The 20485-nt window shown below is 41.6% G+C and overlaps 1 protein-coding gene across 1 annotated transcript; it reads left to right on the top strand.

Annotated features, from left to right (window-relative positions):
• The first annotated feature begins 18270 nt into the window (after positions 1 to 18270).
• On the top strand, positions 18271 to 19324 carry LOC147449174 (uncharacterized). Its single transcript, XM_086522560.1, has 2 exons — positions 18271 to 18529; positions 18626 to 19324. The coding sequence occupies exons 1-2, from the start codon at positions 18455 to 18457 to the stop codon at positions 19166 to 19168; spliced, it is 618 nt and encodes a 205-aa protein (XP_086378686.1). The 5' UTR covers positions 18271 to 18454; the 3' UTR covers positions 19169 to 19324.
• The last annotated feature ends 1161 nt before the right edge of the window (positions 19325 to 20485 follow it).

Here is a 20485-nt window from a genome sequence, read left to right as displayed (position 1 = left end):
GCAAAGTTCGGAACATGTGCTTCAATAAAGGCTCAAATTTAATTAGTTTGTGCCTCTACATTAGTGGAGGTTGGAACTCAAATTCGTTCTTCCAAGGATTCTCTAAGGTAGAGGCTAGCAATTAAGTTTAAGGGTCTCAAAGAGTCAGTGGCTCATGGTTCTTTCTCAGTGGAGGTTGGAACTTAAATATGATCCTCTAAGAAAATTCTTTAGATGTAGATTTGAACTAAACTCCAAGCTTCTTCTTGATTGGGGACTCACATTTGTATGTTGATTTAGGACAATCATGTGGGGTTTTATATTTGAATTTAAATATTCTTCCTTAGTCCAAGACTCACATTCATATGCTAATTAGGACAATCATTTCAGGATTTATACTTGATTTTCAAGGTTTTAGCAAGTGAAACTTGAACCTAAGCTCAAGCCTTGCATTGATATTCTTGTGTAGCACTCTAATGTGAGTCTAGACTCATGAGCCCAATGTAGCTACTATAGCACATCTAAGTGACACTTATGCTAAAACTTTGATCCTCATAGACTAAAACTTTGATCCTTGCCTCCATATAGTGCAATAGAAAATGCAAGTTGCGTTTTAGTATGTGAAGTTCAAGTTCTTCTCGCTTGTGGCCTCCATATGCTAATGTACATCAAGGATATGAGCCTTCATACACTAAATTATAGGTTTCTAGCTCTTAAGACTCAAACTTAAGTTTAACACTAGTCTTATAATGGGCCACAAAAGTAGCTGGAGCCGCTAAAGTGGCTCATGCGTACATTTTAGTATTTTAAGCATAACTTTTACATATGACATTAAACTTCATAAAACTTCTTGAGCATCTTTTTAGGATGTGTCTAAGACTCTAGGTGCTACAATCGGAAGTCGTGGTGCCCCTGCAAAATATACAAACATTATGCTATATACAATGAAATACACGAATCTGCATACCTGACGCATCCACCAGCACATAATGACCGATGTATGCGAACAGAGAGAGACAGCAAGCGAGAGAGGGGAAGAGAACATACGCAGACGCACCTCCTAGAGCGGAGTGCTACGCCTGGCACGGCGAGAGAGGAGAGAAGAGAGGAAGAAGAATGAGACGGACACTGGGTGCAATCTCCCCCCGTGCAAGAGTGACCATTTCCCTCTTACACGTATTTGTTATATAGATTTCTTGAATGGTCAAATTGGTTACAAACTGGCCGGCCGGTCATAAATGGCCAAAGCTCATAAAAGATCACTTGAGTAATAAAATGTACATGATATACAAATACATTTGCATAGGCCAATCTGGGTCTAGTCTTTTCCACCTGTCAGCTGCAATAAATAATAAAATGTCAATTCTATAACATACCTCTCCATTGGAAAGCAACTGTCCTCAGTTGCGAAGATAAAAATCTGTAAACAATACTTGTCAAAAACAATGATTAGAAATCTGTATCAAATAGTAAAAAAAAAATTCATAAGATTAAACAACATTTCTTATGCCTGCCGTCATCCACGTACTACCTATTCTAGTGTCCCATAGCACTAGAGTAAGCAGTATATGTCATACCCTGATGAATCAGGATATCATTAGTCACACTCATCATCAATCTCATAATGTCAAGTCTCATCACATAAACATTGTTGTAATAATCACCAGATATCAAGTCCCAATCCAATTCCAATTCCAATTCCACAATATAAGTCCAAATCCAAATCACTATCATTATGTACCCGGGTAACAAAATCATACCAGTTACAGTGGTGGCCAGCCACTGCAGCATGAGTTTGTGATCGGTGTTGCCTCTCGGTGTTGCCTCATCCGGCGAGTCTACACCAATAAAACGTGCTGCCTAAATCGGTGAATCTGCACTAATGCTGCCTAAATTGGCGGATCTGCATTGGATATTGTTTAAAAATCATAGATCTGAAGTTTATTATTGTGCTGCCTAAATCGGCGGATCTGCACCAAGATGAGTATCTACACACTACCTAGATCGGCGAATCTGTGTGTCTGTGACCAATGGACTAGGCAAGACATAAAGGAAAAAATATTTGCTATGTTGTTGATATCACAGTGCAGTATATCAAAGAACTTACAAATTGTTGTGCACTATCCCAGAGTATCTTAGCTCACATGAGTAGCCGCATAGCTTATTGACAACTCATCTCAATAAAAATTTCTTCCAATACAATTAGAAACCATGACCTTAGCAGTGTTTAAGTATTCATCTTAGAACACAATGAAGAGAAATGAAATATGGAAAGAGGAATGATGTATGTGATGTACATACCTGAAGGAGAATTTGCATCGAAATATGTACGTACTTGTATGTGTGGCGAGCGTGAGGTTCTAGTAGTATTGTAACTCATGTGTTTAGCAATGTAACTCTCATACTACTTGAAATCCTATTCTTATAAACATCATTTGCTATCCCGTCATTTGTGTCTCATTACATACTTGAAATCAGGAAGAAATTAGTTCAATTTATCTTGTTAGAATACTCAGCCCATGTGCCAGTTGAGAGTGTCAGAGTTCTAGAAAATAAGCACACAAAATTGCCAAAAAAAAAATTAGTGTCAGGAGAGATTTTGCAGTAATCAACCATACTATCTACTTTAAAAGGAAAAATAAAATAAAATTATTCAATAGTTTAGATATCTGGCAGTAACAAATGTTTGCAAAAAAAAAACTGTATGGAACATGAATATAGCATAGCGACTCCGAAAATTGTAACGTAAAATTGTGGATAAAGTGCCAATATATGGGTGATAACTGAAAGAAAACATGGCCCACCTGTGAAATGAAGGTAGGGTAAGTTGATGATTAGAATTGAGATGCAAGGGAGAGATCCACTAACAAGTTACACTTACTCTGAATGGTAGGGTTCTTCCTAGTCATAACTATAGGCTGATTTTTAAGAAGAATATCAAAAGTACAACACCAAGATCACTCACTACCTGACTTGGTCAAAATCAAACAATAAAATGGGGTAGTTTTTGGGCAATTAACGTGAGGTATCTCACTTGGTTGAAGCGACAAGGGTCTCTTCACGTCAAGGTTTACAAATTGTACATAGTTAGATAATGCAGACTATTTATACGAGAGAAAAAGAAATGACCTATCAACAATATACAAGGATTGGATTCTTTGACTTAATTTGATCCAAGGCGTGTAAAATTTTAATCGTATATATCCATGTTTTTTTGTTTTTTTGACTTCAGGTGGCAAGTAGCGGAATGAGTAACAAATACACTATCCAAAAACCAGTAAGGAGGAGATTATTACCGCCTAGCCAGAATTATAATAATGATTTGATACAATTCAATATAGTGTTGTGTCAATGAGCCCAATCGTCCTAGAGTTTATGATTGTGCAGTCCCATGGATACCTTGCAATCGAGGAGTATCTGACTTCATCAACCAAGGTCTTGGATCGTGATTAACGTCTCTAATTTTACTTTGGTCATCAATTTTTGAATTGGCCGATGATAGTTATGGAACGTACATAAGGCGACGATTTTTTTTAATTTTTTTTTCACAACAACAAATATATATATATATATATATATATATATATATATATATATATATATATATATATATATATATATATATATATATATATATAATTTTTTAATTTGTTTATGCTACCACGTCTAAAAGATTCCACAAGAGAACGCTGGGGTTGACGATCAAAGATACAAGCACATATGCTTACGAAGGACACCATTACGTCGTTAATAGACTAACCGTTAGCAAAAATCCTATGAGAACAAATTGATACAATCGTTATGGACCGTGATACAATGGCTAGGTATAAAATAAAACAAATTAGTACAATAAAAGAATGGAAACAGTAGCGGTGTCAATGCCTGAGGATGCTTTGCATAGGGCGTCGATTGAGAAATTATTGCAGTGGCCATCGAAGAGCGTTCTCAATGTCCGTTTTTGTAGATGTAGTGGGGGAGAGCAAGAAATGAAATGAAATGGTATATGAACAGGCTTCAAAAAGGCCAAAATGACCTATGAAATCAAAGTCTTAAAATCCTTCTGGAGCGAATCCAATGTCTGGGTATAAAATTAAAATGAAGTGGTGAAGAATTAATTAAATCCCTAAAACTAAAAGCTTAGTATTGTCGATTGAAATCATCAGGGGATGCTCTGCAACGGCCGTCCTCAGAGGAATTAGTATCCCAGATGTCGCTGAAGAGCTTCGTCAAAATTCGCCACTGTAAGCTGTCGTGTTCGGGGGGAACAGAAGTGGGAAGCTGGCGGCGGATTACTTTGGCGGATGCTACCGATCTCAGGAAGTTGGGGTGGAAAAAGCAGTAGAGTGCGCCAGCTGTAGAACCCGCCAGTATCAGAAGACACCACCACTGTAGGCCGTTGTTGACACACCCAACCAGTGCTTTAGTTATAAACAACTAGAGAGAAGGTTGCTGGATAATGAGCCGACCCTCTCCACACTATCGGAGCCCCTTCTTTAACTGCAGCTTCCTCTGCATTGTGAAGGGAGTGAAAGCTTCACCGATCGCGAAGTCTCGAGGGCTGCTCTCTTGATGCACGACAACTGAAGAGGGTGCAGCGAGCAGAAGGAGAGGGGGAAGTCACCTCTTGAAGGTGATGCTAAGGTCTACCAAAAAGGGTGTGCTTAGGGTGGTAGGTGGTCCTGCATGCAGTGGCGGCTATACACGGTATCACGGATGGTTACGGTGGGCGACACCATTGGGAGAGAGATAAAGAAACCCGTTATCGGTGGACGCTGCGTTTTTCTAGAAGAAAACGATAAGGGAGAGAGATTGAGGACAGAGTGGTTGCATGAGAGAGAGAGAGAGAGAGAGTATAGGCAGAAAGCTGAGAGAGCATGAGAGAGTAATTCGATGGAGGTTTTGTCAAAAGGACAGGGCGGTGTGTGTGTGTGTGGCTGCCAGCTGAAGAGCGAGAGAGATTGAAAAGCTACGTTACTGTCTAAAAAAGAGCAGGTAAATTTTTCTTTTATCAAAAAACATTATGCTAATGAAAAATAAATTCGGTAGCTAGTGATCTGAATGTGCGCGGCCACAATTGATTGCATGGAGGTTGGGATGGTCTGCGGGAGGGGGGGAAATTCACTACAAGAGGTTGTGTGCTCTTGTGACGCTGTTAGCGACGGAAATACATTGGGTTTTTATAACCCCCGGCGTCGCTAAAAGCGTCGCTACGAGCGTCGCTACGAGAGCGTCGCTATGAGCGTCGCTATATGCGTCGCTATGAGCGTCGCTATATGCGTCGCTATGAGCGTCGCTATATAGCGACGCCTATAGCGACGCTTATAGCGATGTTTACACAGAAGACTATAGCGACGCTCATAGCGACGCTACAGAGCCATAAATAGCGACGCTTATAGCGACGCCCGAGAGAATATTTTTTTGGTGGCAGGGCATTGAATGCCCTGCCACCCATCAACCATATTGTACTTGATTCACTTTTTTAAAAAAGTGCAAAGGTAGATAATAGACCCAAAATAGTCACCCACAAGACGCATTGTTTGCAAAATTGACAATTGTACACATCATAGGCAAAATGAATTGATTGGCAAATGTAATAATGAAAATTGTACAACATCATAGGCATAAAGAATTGATTGGCAAAAGAAACTCCGGTGACAAATGTAATAATATACATGGTTCAAAAAGACGTATAAAATCCGTCTCATGATACATAAGCTATGAGAAACCCTAAACTAATGCTATCTAGCTACGGCTAAACTGACGTCGTCTAGTCAGACGTCTCATCGCGTCCAAGCGGCGTATCTGTCGGATTCTGCAAAAAAAGACAATAAGATAGCTTTCAGTAAGTATAAACATATAACGACATTTATAAAACAATACAAAAAATAAAAAAGAGTAAACCCTAATACTAACCATGCCGTCGCGAGAACTGAGAATGTCCATCAGGGCGTTTAAGCCCTTCCTGCCTGCGTACTCGCGCTCGTACGGTGTGGGATCACGTCCTGTCATTGACCACTGTCAAAACATACAAAGATCTCATTATGTTAGAACTAAAAAACTCATAAACCCTAAACTATCGAACATGCATAAAGAGCAATGTGAAAAGACTTACAAAATCGGCCTCAAATGATGCCCATCCACCGCTCCCCAAGTGGTGCGAGCTCCCTGCCTCTACTCGCGCTCTGGCTGCATCCTTTTGTTGCTTCCACTTGTCGGGATTCTCGCGCGCTGCTTTCTTCGCATTCTTCCAATCTTCTTTGGCCAGTCAATCTGGCCTATTCCACCCATTCTTGATTGCTTTTTGCACTTCGGAACGCTTGTGTTTGCAGTATTCGCGCTTTCGAATCTTCATCAGGTCTTCATTGAAGCGCTGATCCCATGTTGGAACGGGAAACTCATCATGAAGTATGCTGATGACTCTCTTTTTTAAATCACTTGGTACTTCACTCCATTTGTTTAGTATATAGTGTCTAAACAGCTGAGAGCAAAGACCACGCATGCGCGAGATCACCTTCTTGCCGTCATCATCCATGATGATGCCGCCGCTGATGTCGACGGAGTAAGGCAAGCCCTCTGGCCGGTGACGCGTGAACCTGGGTGTCCCGGCAGGGGTCTCTAGCGGCGTGTCGATGGGGGTACGGACGTCAGGTGTCTCCATCGGCGTCTGGGCCCCGAAGCGAGGAGTGTCGAGTGGGGTGGCTCCTGGCGGAGTAGGTAGAGGTGTGTAGCTTCTAGGAACAGTCAGCCGTGCAAAACCTGGCATAGATGGCGATGCTGTGGCTGGTGTGGGGGCGGGCAAAGAAGGGGAGGGTAAAGAGCCTCGTCGAACACGAGGCGGTGTGGAGGCATCGGTGGCGGAATCCCCACAACAACCGCCACCGCCACCACTAGAGCGCCGATGTCTAGACGAGTGTGAAGCTCGTCTCGTCGACGCCGAAGCTTCGGAGCGCGCCGAATGCTCCGAAAGAGAGGGAGATGCGGATGGTGTAGGAACGCGCGATGATGCGCCAGAGCGATGACGCTCCACGTACCACTGTCTCTGCTGCGGTGACAAAGAAGAAAGAAACTCCTCATCATCCATACCTGCATTAAACACACGAATATTTAAACTTAATATTGAATGAATAGAGTAGACAATGACGCAAAGACCATTAAATACAATGACGCAATGAATCGAGTGATAGAAGAGGCAAGTCGAAAACTCAGAATTTTCAATCAAAAGATGTGAGCGCGAGTAGAAAAGAGCGTTATACACCATGGAAGGTACTTAAAGAGCCAGAGCTTTTACAACACGGATCAAAATTGTTCAAATACAATATTTGTGGCTTTAAGAGATCTCTCTCTCATCCTCGCATAACTCAGCATAACTTTCTATATCTATATAGAGCTCTCCGTTTAAACACATATCCTCTGTTTCATTTTGTAGCTCCTCTGCATGCACCCCATATAGAGTAGTAGCATCTTGATGCTCGTCTGGCACCACCGCAGCGGCTTCTGATTGAGCATCTTCTCTGATCTCCTCCATTGATGTCGTTGTGATTGGCACATGGTAGCCTTCATACGTCCTTGCACTACGAGGGGCTACCTCTATGACGTACCACCAGTTTGATGTAGACTTTGTAGGATGAAATACTACCTGCCAGAGCCACATAACTTACATGAGAGCTTTCAAGCACATAACTTGTAAAAGGGGGATGTTAACTATTTACATACTTACTTGTTCACAATGCTCGGGTAGTACGAAAGTGTCTCTTAGGTCAGTCCATTTCTTAGTAGAATCCACCTCAAGAAAACCAGACTCTCCTCTACGCACAGTAGCGTTGCGACCCTCCATGATTATCTTGAACCATTGCACGTCGAACAAGTCGACAAAAAATCCTCTGTAATCGATCCTCAAAATCTCTTGCAGCGTGCCGAAGTAAGTGAGTTCCGCCACCACAGGATCTGCATCAGAGGAACGTCGTCGACTAGACTGTTCAAATTTTGCCATGATTCCACAATCTTGAGTAAAACGCTTTTTGTCGATTCGTTCCACCCTAAAATGTCAACCTTTACACCATGCTGCTGTGTATGACTTATACTACAACGAACAAAGATTATGAGTGGCCGTTCAAACGTTTATAAATAAAGTCACTTGCTAGTCGTACATTGCAAACTTACCTTGGTCGCGCAACCCCGAGAGTACTCCCACTCTTCTTCAGTCACTTCGTCACCGCATTGTTGTGCGCTTTTCAATTGGTTGTGCAACCATCTTAAGCTCATGAAGGTTGGTAGGCTCTCCAGAACCGCTGGATAGTGCATCGGTGGTCGTCTTCCCCGTCTCCACTCGATTCGTGCCCTTTGTCGCTCTTGCTTTGCATCCTCATATTGTGAAATCCACTTTTGCATCACTGGATTGTGAAGCATGAAAAATCGGTTGATTTTAGCCTCTAGATCTTCCGTCATCTTCTTCTCAACACCGAGATTGCACATGACAATCCCAGATATGCGCTCATCATCTATGGTTCGCCATAGCGTGTCCCGGGATTTATCAAATCCGTCTAGCCACTCTCCAATGTACACTAGGGACTCTGATACCAACCAACCTTCTGCCATGCTACCCTCCGGACGTGCCTTTTGACGCATATATCCCTTAAGCGTTTTCATGAAACGCTCTAAGAAGAACATCCATTTGGAATGAACTGTGCCAGCTATTTCCACCTCATCAACTATGTGAACAAGAAGATGCACCTGAATGGTTAGCATTGTAGTAGGAAAATGTTTCTCAAACATGCACACAAGCTCCGCAGCATTTAGTTTGGCGAATGGTATGGAGTCTACGTTGATCTCCTTTTGTGAGATCCATTGCACCAGCTTTGCAAGTTTGTAGATTGTGTTACGGATGTCGAGAGACAAACATCCCTCAATGGCAACCGGTAAAATAAACTGTAAAGTATGTGCAGCAATGATATTAAAGTCCACATTTTATGCAATGATATTAAAGTCCACTATGAACGTACCTGACACATTTTATGCCAATCGTGTGACTTCAAACCGGTAAGCTTTCCTTCTTTAGTGAAACACGTTCGGAGCGAGTGCATTACGCCAGTGGGGGTCCGCAAAGATCGAATGGCCTCTTTTACTTTGCGTTCTTGGGCTCCTGTGAAAATCCATGGTGCTTTAGGGAGTTTTATCGATCCATCAGACGCTGTTTGCAGCCAATATTGCTCCATACGATCCACATTTCTAAGGTCAACTCTGGCTCCCAAAGTATCTTTCTTGCCGGTCAAATGGTCCCATAGTAGATTACCCACATTCTTGAATATGTGCATTGGATCGAGCAAGTGATTGATCATGAGTCGGGGCCAGTATGGTAACTCGTACCATAGAGATAGTCTCTTCATCCCTGGCTCTAACCATGCTTGTGCAGACATCCTTGGTGGCTCTCTTCCCAAAAAGCCGTCGCGTAACACATGATTCTCTGGAAGATACGCTTGATGACCTTCGTAGATTTGCTTCTTCAGTGAGGGTGCCCTACGTGCATTCAGTCTAGGTCCACATGTGACACATGCTCTATATCCGCTTGTTTGAAGCCCTGCATGTATACACATGATAATAGATCAACTATGGGAAAAAACAATATTTACAGTGTCTGAGTGAGGAGTGTCAATAGATCACCTGAGCATTCTGTTAGCCCGGGATAGTCATGCATGGTCCACATTAGAATGCCTCTGATCAAAGCATTCCGTCGTCCTGTGTGTCGGCTCATATCCACCACCTCTATGCCAATCCACAATTGTTGTAGCTCTTCCAATAGTGGACGAAGATACACATCCATATTCCCCACTTTATATCGCCCTGGCACAATCAAGCTTAGCCATAGGTGCCCCTTCTTCGTAGTCAACCACGGGGGAATGTTGTAGTTGACGATGACAACGGGCCATACACTGTAAGATGTTGATCTTTGACCAAATGGATTTACGCCATCCATAGCCAGGCCTAAGCGCAAATTTCGAGCTTCCCTGGCAAAATCCGACCATGTTCCATCTATATGTTTCCAGGCTGCGCAATCTGCAGGAATTCGTAGCACACCATCCGAAGATTTATTCTCCTCATGCCATGATGCTAGGGCGGCCATGGACTTACATTCGAAGAAATGCTTGATGCGAGGAAGCAAAGGAAAATGTCGCAAAACCTTTTGTGGAATTTTTGTCCCGTGGAGATCTACTCGATATCTTTCGGAATCACACTTCGGACACTTCTCCATGTCTGTGTATTCCCCTCTGAAAAGAATGCAGTCATTAGGACAAGCGTGGATAGAATTGTAATCCATTCCCAAGTTTCGCAAAATCTTTCTTGCTTCATCTCGGGAATCTGGCATCACATTGTCAGCTGGTAGTATGTGCTCTTTCAGCAATCTACACAACATAAAAATATCATACAGTCGTGTAAAAATCTATCAGATCATTATACATTTAGAGTTCTATTAAAGTAAACTAACTGTAATAGATCACCTGAAAAGCGTTGTGACGCTAGTGTCACTCCATCCAAACTTTGCCTGCATGTTGAGAAGAACCAGGAGTGCTTTCAATCTAGACAAACGTGCTCCATTATACAATGACGTATCGGCTTCACTTTTCATATCATCATAGATAAGCCTTTCTGAATCCATGATCGTCTCGATCATTTCATCAATCTCGGGCTCAAACATTGCCTCGTTGGGAATGTGCTCTGCATGATCATCCCCCGAGCTGTCAGAGGCTACATCTTGTGGCCTCACATATGCTACTTGACCAAAGAGCCTGCGAACACGTCTATTGGGTTGCAAGATTGCTGCTTGTTGGCCAGCGTCAGAGTCCGACGAGTTATAATTGGCAACAACTCGATCTATAATAGATGGATCGAACTCGCCAAATTCGCGAACGTGCTGCAAAGAAACACGTCTTGTCCGTCGCACAGCATGCTTGCATTGATTACAAGGACATAAGACCCTCGTTGAGAGATAGGTGTTTCGGTTGGACGGTCCCACATCCTCGTCGCTACTCATAATGAGGATAAAAAACTTATAACCTGGACAACAAATTTAATATTCTATTGGCATTCTTCGTCTTATCTCTCTCTCTCTCTCTCTCTCTCTCTCTCTCTCTCTCTCTCTCTCTCTCTCTCTTTACCTCACATTCTCTAGTCATGTCCAATCCCCGCACACCTCGGTCTAGAGGTGCACGTAGATCAGAACCACCGGGTTATAATCTCGTCTTTATTGGTCAATACCTATATTTGTGGGTACAAGAAATCTACACACCCACGTCTACATGATACTGCATGTAGTGGACAAAATCCCTTTGCCTCTTCTCTAGCTGTAGCACTTCACTTCATCTTAACATCTTTTCACAGTAGATCTTTTCACTGTTCGTCTAACTCTAAACCCTAAACCGTAAGTAATTCTTGCGTGGACTCGATCTAACGTAAATAAGCGTAAATCTAAATAAACGTAAATCTAACTAAAAATAAAGCTAAATCTAATTTAACGTAAGTCTAATGACTAGAGGTTGTCTAGATGGTCATTGTGTCGGGGATGTAGTGACTCTTGCCGCCCTGAAGATCCACCTTCTTCCCTATCTTCTGAAGACATTTCACCAGTACTTTTGGATCGACGGAGCCCACCATGAGTGAAGGCAGCAATACCCTATATTCCATTGAGGGCTTTCTTCACCCGCTTCATGCAGGCATCGCAGTCTATGGAGACCTAAATCTAATCTCATATAACGTAAATCTAAATCTAGCTTAAATAAATGTAAATCTAGTTGAAAATAAACCTAAATCTAATTTAATGTAAGTCTACATATAACCTAATCTTTAACGTCTTTTAAGATAGTTTCCTACGACGTTATAACTCTCTTCTTCTTGTGTGTGTGCGCGTGTGTGGATGTATGTGCCAATAAAAAGAGATAAATGGTATAACCTTTCTATCACCCATGCCAAGTATGATCGATTGATTATGCCATTTCCCTCTTGAATAATAGGTCTTCAGTTCAACTCCTCGTCGGCTAGATCTTTAGGTCTTTTAATTTTAATTAGTTTCCTACGACGTTAAATTAGTTTCTCTCTCTTTCTCTCTCAATGTGTGTGCGTTTTTTTGGATCGTATGCATGTTTTCTCTCTCTTTTCCTCTCTCAATGTGTGCGTTTTTTGTTTATGCATGTTCTCTCTCTCTTTTCCTCTCTCAATGTGTGCGTTTTTTGTTTATGCATGCTCTCTCTCTCTTTTCCTCTCTCAATGCGTGCGTTTTTTGTTTATGCATGCTCTCTCTCTCTTTTTCTCTCTCAATGTGTGTGTGCATTCTTTGTTTATGTATGTGAGTGTGCGTTTTTGTTTTTGTTTGTACTCTCTCTCTCTCTCTCTCTCTCAAAAACACTATGTGTGTGTGTGTATGTGTGTGTGTGAGAGAGGGAGAGAGAAAGAGGGGAAGGGAACATGAGAATGAGGAGAGGGAAGGAGCATACCTGGCTCTCCTTCCTCTCCTCGTGTGTGTGTGTGTGGAGAAGAAAAAGAGAGAGAGAGAGAGAGAGAGAGAGAGAGAGAGGGAGAGCGTTACCTGCTCCTTGCTTGAGGGCGCCGAAAAACTCAGATCTGAGATCTGAGTTTTTGGGCGCGCTCGGTTATTTTTTTACCCAGCCGACGTCGCTATGAGCGTCGCTATAAGCGTCGCTATGAGCGTCGCAAATTTCTTTGTAAATTTGCGACGCTCATAGCGACGCTCATAGCGACGCTTATAGCGACGCTCATAGCGACGCCGGGAAATTTTTTTTTGAGCGTCGCTGTGTGAGCGTCGCTAAGATGAAGAGCCTCTTGTAGTGAAAACTGTAGTCCAAACGACTCTGCATGGACGCGGGGATTGGTGGGTGGTGAGAGTCGGGGGATTGCTGACCACACAAGACGGATTTTTATTTTATTTTTTTATTTTTTTTTGGGTCTACGCATGCGCTCCTAAGATCGCATGGTTATCACTAGTTGGGCATGGCGGGCGCTGTCAGTTTTCGATAAGGGAGAGAGAGTTGGGAGCCGAAAAGACAGACGACCTTCTGTGGATGATTGGTGCATGCAAAAATAAGGGGGATGGTTCAGAATAGAAGCGAGCTACCCTCTATGCGTCAATGCCTCACCTTGACCGTAAAAGGTGGGCGCCCTCCATGCCAGTTCTATTGACATCGACAGGCAACTGATAATATAATCGTAAACTATTTCGGCTACTACTGACATCAACAGGCAACAGACATCGACAGGCAACGGTTACTACTGCTATTGTGATAGGAAGATTTTTTCAATCTATGCCCCTGTTGAAAGCGTCGACGGCCTAGTACAGCGGCACACTAGATGCGGCCAGTGTCTCTCTTTTTTCTTTTTTTTAAAATGATAAATAAAATCATAGAGTTTTTTTTCCCAATTATTTGGGGTCATGTGCCACTGTGGCCATTGGTATCACTACATGATGCATCTCGATTCCCTTGTGCATAATTGATCTTGAGATTCACATCTGTCTAATTCCTTGAGTACTCTCTACATGGTTTCTACTATATTCAAAATTTCACTTCTTCTCCTTCTTCTTCTTCGTCAAATTAAGAATTCCTCTTCATAAAATATGTAGACGAGTTATATCGATATTATTATTAGTAGTAGTAGTAATAGGAGTGCTAAACACTATATTTGCAATGTTCAGGCCACTTTACTTACTATATTAGTAGTAGTAGTAGTAATAGGAGTGCTAAACACTATATTTGCAATGTTCAGGCCACTTTACTTACTATGTAAAATATTGCTATTTGTACTCTCTACTCGAATCTTTTATACTAATCACAGAGTGATGAAAAATCAATGTTAAGGTCTTCACAGATTTTTCCACAACAAAGAGAAACAGAGACAAAATTAAATGAAATAGAAAAGAATTGTGTAATTGCACTTATCTCTAGTGTAGAATCGCAAAGATCTAATTTTGCTCCGATGCCAAGTTGTAGACCTCTCTAATTGTTTGTTACCAAGAGCGTAGCCTTGTGCTCTGATACCACTGCTACAATCGGAAGTCGTGGCGCCCTTGCAAAATATACAAATACTATGCTATATACAACGAAATACACGAATTTGCATACCTGACGCATCCACCAGCACATAATCAACGATGTACGCGAACAGAGAGAGACAGCAAGCGAGAGAGGGGAAGAGAACATACGCAGACGCACCTCCTAAAGCGGAGTGCTACGCCTGGCATGGGGAGAGAGGAGAGAAGAGAGGAAGAAGAATGAGACGGACACCGGGTGCAATCTATCCCCGTGCAAGAGTGACCATTTCCCTCTTGCACGTATTTGTTATATAGATTTCTTGAATGGTCAAATTGGTTACAAACTGGCCGGCCGGTCATAAATGGTCAAAGCTCATAAAAGAGCACTTGAGTAATAAAATGTACATGATATACAAATACATTTGCATACGCCAAGCTGGGTCTAGTCTTTTCCACCTGTCAGCTGCAATAAATAATAAAATGTCAATTCTATAACACTAGGAGTCATATTTGAGGAAAAAATGCTAAAGATTATATTAAAAAAACTTTTTCAAAAAGAGCCTTTTTTGCATAAAATTATAATTTACTACTTAAATTGGGCAAGTAGTAAATGTTGCCAGTCTTTATCTAAGCAACATAGAAGTGTGATAGGCTCATTACATACCTATTTAGGAATTTACAAAGAAAATTGATTTTGTTCAAAAAAAATGATCTACCATTGAGTTAATTTAGTAAACCTATATGCATTTTACCGAATTAACCCTTAGATATGGCCATGCAAAGACAACTTCAATCCTTGATATATTTTCTCATCATTTTTTAACAACTCATACTATGTGTTGCGCGTATTTCCTTGAGAGGTCTTTTTTGTTTAGACATATAAAAGGCTATTGAATTAATTTTCTCTTAAAGACACAATAGTGGTTTTTTTTTTTTTTGGCAGGACTAGTGTTAAGGCTTAGATGCATAATCTAGTGTAGAACTAGCATGTGAGATCAACCTAATGAGCTCATTTTATTTTATTTTTAAGGCATATTTCTTGTATGCACATCCTAAACACCATAAATCTTCTTTTTCTAGCAACCTTTTGTTAAAATCTCAAGGCTACATTCCACGTTGAAGCTCAATTTAGCTCTCTTCCATGTTGACATTGATCTTTTAATTGATAATTGAGCATCATGTATTTGAGCCTCAATTGAACTTATTAAGTAACTAGGGACTCAATTCTAAGTTTGATGCCCCCTTAATTTAGCACTTGCAAGAGAGGAACATTCAAGCAACCAAGAGGCATGGGACCCTGTTTCTCAAACTACCAGGGTTGAACTCTTCATGGGGTACTTCCATGAGATGCTCCACCTTGAGTAAAAGATGCACTTACAATGGGCGTCAATGTCAAGGTTAAATTTCGAGTGAGCCTCAAACATATGCATGTTTCATGTGATAGCCTAGGTACCTTGCACTTGCAAAGAGGATCTTACTGGGGGGGTCATTATGTATAAAATGTGTATATCGCGTGCCTTCAAGAACTTTTTTTAAAACTCCAATGCACCTACCATATTTGACGAGTTCTTCAAAGCAAGTCTATAGTGTTGTTAAGAATCCAGGTTTTAGTCCATCCAAAGAAGAAAAAATTGTTGATCTCAACTCATTGTCATGCTCTTCATGCTTATGCTTGATGGCTAAAGGGTTTTTGTTTAGATGGTTTGTTTATCCTCATCCATTAATATTCATGTGCTTTGGTTGTAGATATCAAAGGGATACAATTTTGATGATTCATCAAAGAGTTATATTCTGATAATTTGATTCATTTCTTGACTATAAATGTCAAAGGTTTACGATTTTTGACAATTGGTCTTAGTTATTGAGGGGGCTCGTCCTTTGTTAATTGTATGGAGGCTTTTGGGGGCTACCTGCATTTGATTTGTGATTTTCTTTTGTGTGTTTTTTACCTTAAATATAGTTTTTTCATACTAATGTTGACAAAAGAGATATTGCTTGGTGGATATGGTGGGATCAATGCTCTTTGAGTAGGTTGTTATAGTCACATGCTTGAAATTGAAAAGTAAATTTGATCGGGAAAGGGTTGAGCTTCTGGCTGTGAGAGAGTAGAGAGAGAAAGACGCAGCAAGATTGAAATAGCAATAAGTTTACAACACAAATGCAACCCAACCCTAATTTCATTCAATTTCCCAATTCATGTACAAAGTATGCTTGAAATCGACCCTCGGTATTCATCAAAACTCTAACAAAAAACCCGGGGTAATGACAATCCGGAGCATTGGAACCCATACACATTGAAATTTTGCTTCTTGGCCCTCAAACCAATCATAAGGTCAGTTCTTGCTCGGTGCATGCTAAAGCCGTCATTGGCGGCATGCACCCGAGCCCGTAATGATCATAGGTTGTCCTTGTACCAAGCTTTAGACTTCTCTCGTTTGTACCTATACTCGCCCAAACCCTTACTCTCTTCACTTTATCAAAATTCAGCCCCAATTTTGAGAAAAACATGGTAGATTTCAACCCTTATTTATTGTTTCTTATTCTTTGTCTTTGAACCTTCTACATCCCTATACATGAATCTGTTGTCTTAACTAATCTTATTCTTATTTCCCTGAATACGGTCCTTCTCCATGCCTCCCTTGATGCTCTCCTTAATGCCAAGAGAGAACAAGAGCGAGGTTAAGCCCTTCTGCTACCTTTCTTCTTACCTTAATATGACCCTTGATGACCATAAGATCCTTGATGGCCCTTTAATGCTAACTTTAATCCGCCTTAGATCCTCTTTACTGTACTCTCCTGCCTACTTTCCTCTTTCAGCAACTCCTTTGGATCCTCTTTCCTTGCTTGTCTCCCTTGATGCCAAATGTGAATGAGATATGGGAGCTTGAGGGTGAGAAAGGTTGAGCTTAATAATGACAGTGGAAGAGAGTAAAAATCTATGGCTAATTTGAGTTATGGCAACTCGTTTATGGAGGTGCGATTGAAGAGAGAGAGAGGTCTTAGAGCTTTGGATATGGCCGCTCCACTTAAGAGAAAGGCTCCCGACTGATAGCTTCCAAGAGATATGGCTATGAATCTTCTTAAGGGTGGCAGGGCGAGAGAGAGAGAGAGAGAGAGAGAGAGAGAGAGAGAGCTTCCAAGTGATGGAGCATATGAGGGAGAGCTTTGGAAGGTTCAGGGCGAGAGAGAGAGAGAGAGAGAGAGAGAGAGAGAGAGAGAGAGCTTCCAAGTGATGGAGCTTCCAAGTACGAGAGAGATCATTGGGCATGAGGGCTATTGAGAGCTTCTCCTAATGCCTAATTTTCTAAGAGAGAACCCCCCAAAGAATGAGCTGGAGATAAAGCTAAAATTTGGTCGCACCCACACCGGAAGGAGCTACAGATGACGACTGACAAGAGGAACGCACTAAAAAGTGAATCGACCTTGAAGTTCCATTGGCCAGAGGCTGTGCTGCTTGCTTTGCTTCCTAAATTACAGCCAAATATCTTCAGTTTTGTGTGGATTAGTGGAACCATTGCACGGCTACGAGAATCTAGGGAGTTTACTATCAATGGCGTTAGTCGCTGCTCCTTCCCCTTGTTGTCCACGAGTACGACCCAGCTCTAACACTTGATTTCACTAATATTTTAAGAACATAGGGAGACTCGCGGATTCTAAGTGAGATGGTACGGGGATGAGAAGGTTCAGATAGTACTCTAGGTGTAAGGGCCTCCTCCTAGCTTTTACTCTTAACCAACGCATCTAATCCATCGATTTAAAACAGAAGAAGTTCTATTAATTCCAGACTAAATCCAAGCACCAAAGTTTAATCACAAGAAACTTTAGGCTTACACTATGGAAACATGGTAATAAATGCATGAGAAATTAGCTTTTCATCTTAATAAAAATAGCATAAAGATAAGATAAAAAACATATATATATATATATATATGATTTTTTTAAAAAAAAAAGTAAGGATAAAGTGAGTAAGGAACTTGTTGAAAAAGTTTTGAAAAGCAAAATAAGCTACGAGTAAGAGCTAAGAGCTAAGTGGAGGCCTTTACACCTAGAGTGCTATCTGAAACTTCTCATTCCAGCTCTCTAGCATTAGTAAACTTGACTTTCATCATTGATAATGTGCGAATTTGACCTTCAATTCATCTTGAGATCATTGTGACGCCAAGTGCTAAAGGAGAACAACCTTTTTACAAAGGCCTAAAGGCCCGGCCCCAAATGCCTTTAATGCAGTGCCACGCGCCGAGCCTGAGAGGCATCGTCAACCTCCCGTGCTGCTTTCTCTCTCTTTCTCTCTCTCTCTCTTCTCTCTCTCTCACATACACACACACACAGAGGTCTGAGTTTTTCCCTGCGACGTGGAAAAACTCTCTCTCTCTCCCTCTGCACGGCGGCTCACCAACGCTCGCCCAGCTTTCTTTGCAGATTCGCGTGGTGAAAGTCTCATCAATGGCTGCGCCTTCTGCATGTTTTCAGTGGTTAATCATGGAAATATGTTGCATGCTTATAGCAATTTCCTTCGGGGTAATTTGGCTTTGGGAGAGAGAGAGAGAGAGAGAGAGAGAGAGAGAGATTATCTTGGCACTCTATCCTCATACATTTATGGTTTTTGTTCCCCAGATAACATCCATGGCAGCAGAAACCTTTGTAGAGGCCCCGAAAACCTTTATGGAGCCCAACTGGGATCTATTAGGGCTGGTGGGAAAGCATGTGGTGTACACGTACAGCAATGGATGGGAGTATGAGGTGTACTACAAGAATGAGGACACCATCGATTATCGAGTGTGGTCAGGGCTTGTCGGAGGGAGGATGGTGAAGGGGCAAAAGGTGAACATGAAGGGGTTAAGAGCACCCACAAAGGAGGTGCAAGATCCAACAACAAGCATCAACCATCTATACATGGTGAGTTGGACAGAACCCACTGGGACTTGTGTGAGCCAAGTAGTGGATTTGGACAACCGCGAGGTCACGACCGCCATCTTCTTTCCGAAATGGGTAATCGATGACCCGTCCAAGACAGCCTGCTTTCAAAATGACCACCTTAGCCTCATGCTATCATACCGTGATGGTGGCCCCACCCACCCCGTTGAGCTTTCGCACTTATATGGGCGGATCCACCTTGTTGAAGATTGTCAAGCCAATAATGACCAAGTGATTAGTTAGGTTTTCTCTTTATCATCGACCAAGGTTTTCTCTAAATATGGTGATGATGTTTGTAATCGAAATGACATTGCAGCTTCTTGTAGATGAACACTTTGGAGCTTGTTGTATTTGTGTCAAGTAGCCTCAAAAGTATTTTCTTCTATCAAATAAAAGGACCATTTAGTTGATATGAAGGACATTTCACATGCTAAATGTATTGGCTTCCAATCTTATTAACTTGTCTTATGTCTTGATTCTCTCTCTCTCTCTCTCTCTCTCTCTCTTGGAAAAAGATAGGTTTGCTTTATCCAAAGCAAGCCTGTTCAAAATGAAAAATGGCCGGCTCATATTTGGTCAAGAAGGTTCTCAAGACGGTTCAAATTATGGAATTTTTAGATATAATATGAGGTTTTTAGAGTGATTATCCCCCTCAAATTTAGAGTTAGCTTGCTCATATGCGTGTGAAAAGGTTCCAAAGCCAGGTTCCCGAGCCTCTCTGTATCTCTCTCTGTCTCTCTCTCTCTCTCTCTCACACACACACACACACACACACACACATTTAATTCAAAGAGAGATCCATATAATGAGTTACTATCCTCTCTATTCCCAACTTTAAGTCTATTGTTGTTAAGTCACACATGATCATTGCCAACTAGCCTAATCTGAATTGAATTGGATCAGTACCAAGACCTCAACACTAAGTAACACCTATATTTAAGAGGGGGGAGTAATGGGATCATGGGCGGGGAAGTTCAAGCACGAAATCCAGGGAGATCGCAACCACAACCGTCAAATCAAAAACTGAACTTGGACATGCCCTAAACCTGGACAACCCGGGGAATGCATGTCACTTCACAATATAAGTTTATAAAAACAATTGTGCATACATGATGCGCACGCGGGTGAGGTGGTTAGCCTATGTGACTCTAAACCTGGACTGCAAGGTCACCGATTCCCGCCCCCAACCCCAATCGTCGATCCGAGAGCCCCCTCCACCCCCACCCCCACCCCCTTCTTCCCCGGTATTAAAGATGGGTGTTACTTAGTGTCACCAAGATGCAAAATTGTTGCTACCTAGTTGGTTTTGTATCCATTGCTATCATTGAACTATACGCACACTCATTATTTTGCAATATTTTGATAAGACGACAATAATTAACCAAAACCTAATTGATCAGAAATGATGCTTAAATTATCTCTTTGATCAAATTTAATCAAATTTATGATCAAAGAAGATACGCATCTTGCATGGCCAAGTATTTCAAGCACAACTAAGATCAACTTTAGTTTTTACATTATAATGTACCTTTACATAAACATTAGTTTTACATGAACAAG

Source organism: Adiantum capillus-veneris, chromosome 10, assembly GCF_014529385.1.
Source record: "Adiantum capillus-veneris isolate H3 chromosome 10, ASM1452938v2, whole genome shotgun sequence".
Taxonomy (NCBI): Eukaryota; Viridiplantae; Streptophyta; class Polypodiopsida; order Polypodiales; family Pteridaceae; genus Adiantum; species Adiantum capillus-veneris.
Note: the sequence above shows the minus strand (reverse complement) of the source record. Positions and strands in the feature narration are given on the sequence as shown.